Source organism: Myotis lucifugus, unplaced genomic scaffold (assembly GCF_000147115.1).
Source record: "Myotis lucifugus unplaced genomic scaffold, Myoluc2.0 scaffold_1803, whole genome shotgun sequence".
NCBI lineage: Eukaryota > Metazoa > Chordata > Mammalia > Chiroptera > Vespertilionidae > Myotis > Myotis lucifugus.
In genome coordinates this window covers 2,695-10,180 of record NW_005872851.1, presented here as the reverse complement: position 1 = coordinate 10,180, position 7,486 = coordinate 2,695, and the positions used below count along the sequence as shown (strand labels likewise).

Below are 7,486 nucleotides of genomic sequence, written 5' to 3'. Positions count from 1 at the left end.
CTCTCTCATCGATGTTTCTAACTCTATCCTGCTCCCTTCCTCTCTGTAAAAAAATCAATAAAATATATTTTAAAAATTATAAAAAAAATAAACTAGAGGCCCGGGGCAAGAAATTCATGCACTGGGGGGTGTCCCCTCAGCTTGGCCTGCACCCTCTCACAATCTGGGACCCCTTGGGGGATGTGCAACTGCTGGTTTAGGCCTGATTCCCATGGCAGTCAGACATCTCCCAAGGGATGTAGCAGTGCACCAAGCAGCAGGCGGCCAGGGAGGAGCCCATACCAGGGCCAGGCGCCACGCTGCTCATGCTCATCCTGGCCTGCTGCACCTGCTGCGGCTGCTCCCCACTCGGCAGTGCTGCCACGGAGTCGGGAGAGGCTCCCACCACTGCAGCTGTGCTCGCCAGCTGTGAGCCCGGCTTCTGGCTGAGTGGCGCTCCCCCTGTGGGAGCACACTTACCACCAGGGGGCTCCTCCTGCGTTAATCATCTGCCCTCTGGTGGTCAGTGTGCATCATAGTGACTGGTCAACTGGTTGTTCATCATAATGGTTGCTTAGACTTTTATATATATAGATATTCCGTTTAAATTTATGGAACATCTCATAAAAACTTTTTTTCTGTTAAAATTACAGAAATAAATTACAGATACAAAAAATAAATCAAATTAGTTTAAAAAATAAACATTTTATTTTATAATTTATAAATTTAATAATTCTTCTGAAAATTATACATCAACAACTATGAAACAGAAGACTATAAAATTACTGTATCTGTAGGCCCAAACTGGTCCAATAGTGGCAAGTTCTACATAATAATATACAAATGCATCAATCCTTTTGTAAACTGTTAAAAGTGAAATCATAAGCTAAATAAGTATTCAAAATAAATACTTACAAAATACTCATCACCACAATAAGGGCGGTGTGATAGTTTTCCGTTTCTTTTTTCTTTCCTACAGATCACACACAAAGAAGGCTGCATTAAAATCAGGATTATGATTACAACCAATAAAATTTTAATTTCATTTGAAAAGAACTAGAAAAGAGATTTTTAAAAATTATTTGTAAAGACAAAGTGACTTAGGGTGAATTCCCTGCATCTTTTCATGGTTTCTGATATCCTGAGTAATATGAAACACATCTACAAAAAGAAAACTTACATGAATCCTCCAAATTTGGCCTATACTACAAATTAATTTGCTCTAAAATTAAATATGCAATTCAATACATCATGTATGATCTCTAGCTGAATTCTATCTTGGCAAACAATATTTGAGCTAGGTTTATGTATAATATTTCCCTCCTTTAAAAAAATTTTAAGTCATCTTTGCCTGTTCTCTATTGCCCATACTTTGAAATTCCAAAATTGGGCCATTGGCTTGAACATAGTCACACTGAGAACTAAGAAGGCCAAGGGAGGGGGAGGCAGGAGTGGGTGGATGTGGGCAAAGGGGAGGAAAGGGGGACACCTGCAATGTCAACATTAAATATTTTTTTATTTTTAAAAAGCGGGGGAAAAATAGCCTTAGAAGAGCATTTTATAATGTAGAAGGACGAGAAAGTATTGCAGCTTTAGAATTCCAAGAGGGAGGAAATAACGTTAGTATAGGCAGGATGTCTTCAACATTGAGAGCAGTGAGGATAATAAAGTCAAATTCCGCCCTAGCCCATTTTGCTCAGTGGATAGAGCATCGGCCTGCAGACCGAAGTGTCTGGGGTTCAATCTCAGTCAAGGGTACATACCTTGGTTTCAGGCTCCTCCCCAGCTTGGAGCCTGGTAGGGTGTGTGAAGGAGGCAACCAATCGATGTGTTTCTCTCACATCGATGTTTCTCTCTGTCTTTCCCTCTCTTCCACTCTCTCTAAAAATGAATGGAAAAATGTCCTCAGGAGAGGATTAAAAAAACAAAGAAGTTCCATCTTTGCAATTTTGCTGGACTGGCCTTGACAGTATATAAGAATTAAAACATATAATCACTGTAGTACATTCAAGGGTAGAAATCAAATGTCTGTAAGTGCTGAGCAGGAAATTAATGAGCGAAGTGTCCAGCAGCCGGGACAAGTGGTGGGGACTGGTGACTGGGTACATGGCCTAATGCAGCAGCTACTATTAAGTTCCAACTAACTGTTGCTATGAAAGGATTTGGTCCAGGGCTGTCAGGTCTGAGTTTTTAATAAAATGTCCATTTTTTAAAATGCCTTGTGATCCAATAAGATACTCCTATTGACCATACGCCTGCTATTTTGCAACTGCTCAAGAGACATATTCTGCTTCATATAAGTAAACTAAAATCTTCCACCAGATAATAGCTACCTGCAGTATCCCCTTTGTCGTCTAAACCCCCGTCTCCAGAAGAACGCTGAGGAGAAAGTTTAGGAACCGTGTCTGCTGTTCGGTTGAATGTCCGCCTTCTCCTTCGTAGGCCACTAAGTTTTCCAGGGTCTTCAATGGGCTGACTTAACATAGATTCTTCCATTAACAAATCTGATTCTAAGAAGAAAAAAAATCTTTAGGTATTAGAGAAAGCTTCTCAACTGTAAGATACAGTGGATATGGTGTTTGTTTTGTGTTCTGTTTTTTTTAAGCCTTAGAAACTTTCTTTAACAATTACTTGGGTTCTTATGGCCTACATTCAAACCTTACTCTTAATGAAAAGTTTTAGAGAATACAGTGATCCCATAATAAGGCTTCATTATTCTAGGAAGAATGAACTCTATTAATAAATGATGGGATCATCAGAGCAAATTTGCCATGTACTATATTAAATATTAATGTAACGATTTCAGTTATAGAAACAACAGGCTACCCACTAATATTAGATCATTAGAAAGATTTCCAAGATAGATTATGGTACCTGATGGTCAATTTCAAAGGAAGGAGTAGCAAATAATAGTACTAATTTACAATAAGGGTTTGCAAAAAAGGAAGCCCTAATAAAGAAAATCTGCAAACAACCTAAAAAACTCATTTTTTGTCAATTGTTTCAACCTTTACCTTTACAAGTTTTTTTCATTAGAAGCTCATTATCCAGTGGCCAAACTAATTTTTGATTTTCATTTTCTTTGCTCCTGATTAGGAGTTTAATAATGAAATAACCAAAGAAAGAAAAGCAAGGAAATAAAACAATCAATAATCTAGAGGATGATAGGCAAATTACCCGAGTTGACTGACCACCAGCTTTGCTTTAACTAAAATTAATTATGCTCATGTAGGTATATTTTTTTCTCGTGTATATTTTAAGGAATATCCAAACAGAATTATTGTATGACTTCCCCCAGTCTAGTACCCACCTCCACAAAATTCATGCATGTACATTATACCATTGTGTAGTGGGCCTGCACAAACCCAGGAAAGCTGCGTTGGTAAGGCAGATGTGGGCTGAGAACTGTCCATACATTAACAAGTACTGGTGCACATGTGTGATCCAGTATGTAGGCCCTCACTGCAGTCAGCTTCCTTGGCTCCCTGCAGAGTCAGGCAAGTGTGACATCTCCTAACTGTGATCTTGGGCTAATCGTTTAACCTCTTCCTCTGTGTTTCAATACTTCTTGTTTAGTAAAATGGAAAAAAATAATAATACCTAGCTCATAGGTTGTAATGAGTTGATATTTATAAAGCACACAGAGCAATATCTGGCTTACAGTAAGAATTATTTAAGTGTTTGTTAGACCAATGAAAATTAGAAGTTTGAAATTCCAAGTGGGGTAGTCATAACCACACTTCAGTGGGAGACATTCCAACATCATCTACCAGTTTCTGCTATGAATCCAAATTAATAATTAGTCCATTTTGTTAATAAATGCTATCTTTACAAAAATATATAAATCAAGAAATTTACAAACCAAGCTGTTTGAAATAGTCTTCCAATGAACTCCAGGAATTCTTCTCAATTACAGATTTGATAATGGCCCATGGCTGTTTTCTGTATTTCACGTCTGTGGAAACTCTAACAGGATAAGAATAATATTTATTTACAAGACAGAATTTAGTTATATTAACATTGCAATTAAATATAAGATTGTATTCCGTGGGGAACTGAAAGGATTTAAAGTCATTTAGATTATAAAAGAAAATGTGTTCACTGATAATGACTTCTTTCAAAAATTACTATGTATGATTAATAACGTCATCAAATTTTCCTTCTAAGTACTTGAAATTTTATTTCTTTCCTTTCTCTCACCCTGAAGTTCCTTTACTTAAATAGCAGAAAAAGCTCAAAATAAAGTCTAAATTTTCTAAGCGCCTTGTATAAAAAATCTCCATTGCTCATAAATTGGTTGAAGATAACTACATTGGCTAAGACTAGGCCAAGTGTCTGATGGCCCATCATTAACTTTAATGTACGGACATTTCTTCTTTCCCATTGCGACCATGTGCTCCTCAAGAACTCCCAGGGCCCTGGCCATTAAACAGGGTCCCGCACTTAGTTCTGGCTACTGAATTGCGAGCACAGTTCTTTCTGTAGCAGCTGAAATGACACATACTCTTGGGTTGTGTAGCTCCAGGATGTCTGAACCTCCATGGGCTTGGATGTGGAGGGAGGAGCCTCCTCTCTCTGCTGACCAATGGTGGATGTGTAATTTGAATGAAAAATAAAGCTTTGTTGTGGAAAGCTCCCACTAAGATCTTAGGACTACTACTTTGTTACCAGAGCATAATCTAACCTATCTCTCCGGACTAAAACATTCATCTGCAGTAGCTCACCTCAACCGGCATTTCTGCTCAGAAGATGGGAAGATGTGGTATCTGTTCACGGTATAGAAGTAGTCATGGTAGGGGACATCGTGCGTCACCACTTCTGCATCTACCAAATAAAATTGTGCCTCCCGACTTTCTTTATACAGTGTCTGCCAAAATACAATAAAAAAATTATTTTGTGTGTACATGTTTAATATATCAGATTCCTTGCCCATTCCGAACATATATATTAGAATTCTTTTTCAGAAACTACAAAAGACATGCCAAGCCTATGTACAAAGCCAGAAGAGCCTCCACGTTGGCTGTGCTGTCTGTGAACTGAGAAGAAGGGGCCTGCCGAAATGGTATTTGCTGCCTCTCCGCTATTTCATAGTGTAATTATATTTCTTCCTTTTAGGCATGAGGAGGAGAAAGCAGCCATATAACCTCTTATGTATATTTAATATGTATAGTTTATAAAGAATTTTAAATGTTCCTGTTAGGAAACAATTCAAGTTTCATAAAACCACCCTTCACCAAAAAAGCAGGCCACCAAACAAAAAACTGCTTTTCCTAAACAGGTTGAAGTGGTTGCTGGCCAAAAATTTCTTACTGCAATCATACCTTTTATACCTATTCTCTAAGGTTATCAAAGAATCTCATACCAAAATACCAAACTTTTCTTAATTGTCTGAAATTCTTTTGAAAAAAAATTTAAGACATTTTTAACACTGATGGACAAAACTACAATAGCATAATTAGTTCAGATGTTAACAGATATTTTCAAACTATTTGCACAACAGATGCACTATACTTCAACACAAACTGGCCAAACACAAGCTCTGCTATAAAACAGTGCCATGCTGGCACTGAGTGGGGTATTAAATATCTTATCATCTCTTCCCCATGTCACAGCAGCCCTCTAGTTATTTGACCCTAACCCTTGGCATGATTCTGCAAATCAAATTCCAATAGCGTTCTTTTTATTTTATTATTATTATTATTATTATTTTAATCTCACCTGAGGACATGGAGAGAGAGAGAAAGAGAGAAAGAGAGAGAGAGAGAGAGAGAGAGAGAGAGAGAGAGATTGATCAGTTGCCTCCTATATGTACCCCATGGGAACGGAATCAGTGCACAGGACAACACTCAACCAACTGAGCCCACTCCCAGCCCTGCCATTAGAGTTTTTTTTAAAACCCACTTATTTTTTTAAAAGGTTCAAATAGCCCTAACCGGTTTGGCTCAGTGGATAGAGCGTCGGCCTGCGGACTCAAGCGTCCCAGGTCGATTCCGGTCAAGGGCATGTACCTTGGTTGCAGGCACATACCCAGTAGGGAGTGTGCAGGAGGCAGCTGATTGATGTTTCTCTCTCATCGATGTCTCTCTCTATCCCTCTCCCTTCCTCTCTGTAAAAAATCAATAAAATATATATTTTTTAAAAATAAATAAAAATAAAAGGTTCAAACATACACAAGAGTAGAAATTAAGCATAATGAACCCTCATAAGCTCATCAACCAGCTTCAACAACATTAACTCAGCCTAGTCCTGTTTCATCTATACCCAGTCCCACAATCCCTCTCACACACATACACACACCATCCTCTGCCTGGCTAGTTACTTTTAAAGAATATCCCAGACATCAATAGAATTTCATCCATCCTATATAATAAAAGGGTAATATGCAAATTGTCCCCTTGACTGGGAGTTCAACCATAGTTCAACTGGGGGGGGGGGGCTGGCCCACCAACCGCCCAGGGCCCCTCCCTCCAACTGGCCCCGATCAGCCCCCCACCCTGATTGGGGGACAGGGCCAACCTCGGAGTCCCCTTCCTCTAGCTGGCCCGGCCGGATTGGCCTTGATGGGGCAGGCTGGCCAAATCCCACCAGTGCACGAATCCGTGCAGCGGACCTCTAGTAAACACATAAATATGTTTATCTCTTTATAAATTTTTCATTATGTCTCTTTAAAAGATAAATATTCTTTCCTTTAAAATATAGTTATAATACCATTACAGACAAAAAGTTAACAATTTCTTAAATCTCATGAGGACTTTACAGGTGGTTTGTTTGAATTAGGATTGGGTTGAAATGCCTCTTAAGTCTCTTTTAATCTATAACAGTTTCTGCTCCCTTTTCCTCTTGCCATTTATTTGTTGACATTGTTTTGTGAACTGGTGACTGGGAAAGGCATTTTCTCTCTTCCCACATGTGTGATTCTTCTGGAATACTGATGAGGGGACATACCTGCTTTTCTGTGGAGGGGACATACCTGCTTTTCTGTGGCAGTGGTGCACTTCCCAGTGAGCGGATTATTAAGAATTATGGTGTAGGTCATGGTTCTCAGTTGATTGCCTCCAGGTTCCACATTCCAAGGGGTAGATACTACATCTATTCACAGCAAGCATAAATGAGTTAGTTCTAGAAATCTGAAGGGTATGACTTGAAATGAATGAAAGAGGTAGTTTTTGAATTATTTAAATTTTATTTTTGACCAGTCCAAAAGTAAAAGTAATTGTTAGGCACTCTTCTTATATGTGACATGTAAGATCTATTTACTTCTATCAGGTGTGGGGAACCTTTTTCCTGCCAAGGGCCATTTGATATTTATAACATCATTTGGAGGCCAAACAAAATTGTCAACTTAAAAATTAGCCTGCTATGTTTGGTCAAACATTTAATTAACTCACCCCTAATGCCTTAGCAGGGCCAGACCATATGATTTCACGGGCCTTATATGGCCCACGGGCCAGAGGTTCCTCTGTAAGTGTTGTCTATTAATACATTTTTTTACTTTTCTTTCTAAGAT

General features: G+C 38.7%; 1 protein-coding gene across 1 annotated transcript in view; it reads right to left on the bottom strand.

Annotated features, from left to right (window-relative positions):
- The window catches only part of LOC102426489 (GRAM domain-containing protein 1C-like), a 15,910-nt gene extending 8,770 nt beyond the window's left edge, over positions 1-7,140 (bottom strand). Inside the window, exons 1-5 of the mRNA XM_006108139.3 lie at positions 6,950-7,140; positions 4,704-4,846; positions 3,842-3,945; positions 2,313-2,489; positions 895-952 (exon numbers count right to left, since the gene is read on the bottom strand). Coding sequence (XP_006108201.1) covers positions 895-952; positions 2,313-2,489; positions 3,842-3,945; positions 4,704-4,846; positions 6,950-7,015 — 548 coding nt within the window. The 5' untranslated portion in view covers positions 7,016-7,140. The remainder of the gene's footprint in view (positions 1-894; positions 953-2,312; positions 2,490-3,841; positions 3,946-4,703; positions 4,847-6,949) is intronic.
- Positions 7,141-7,486: the final 346 nt, after the last annotated feature.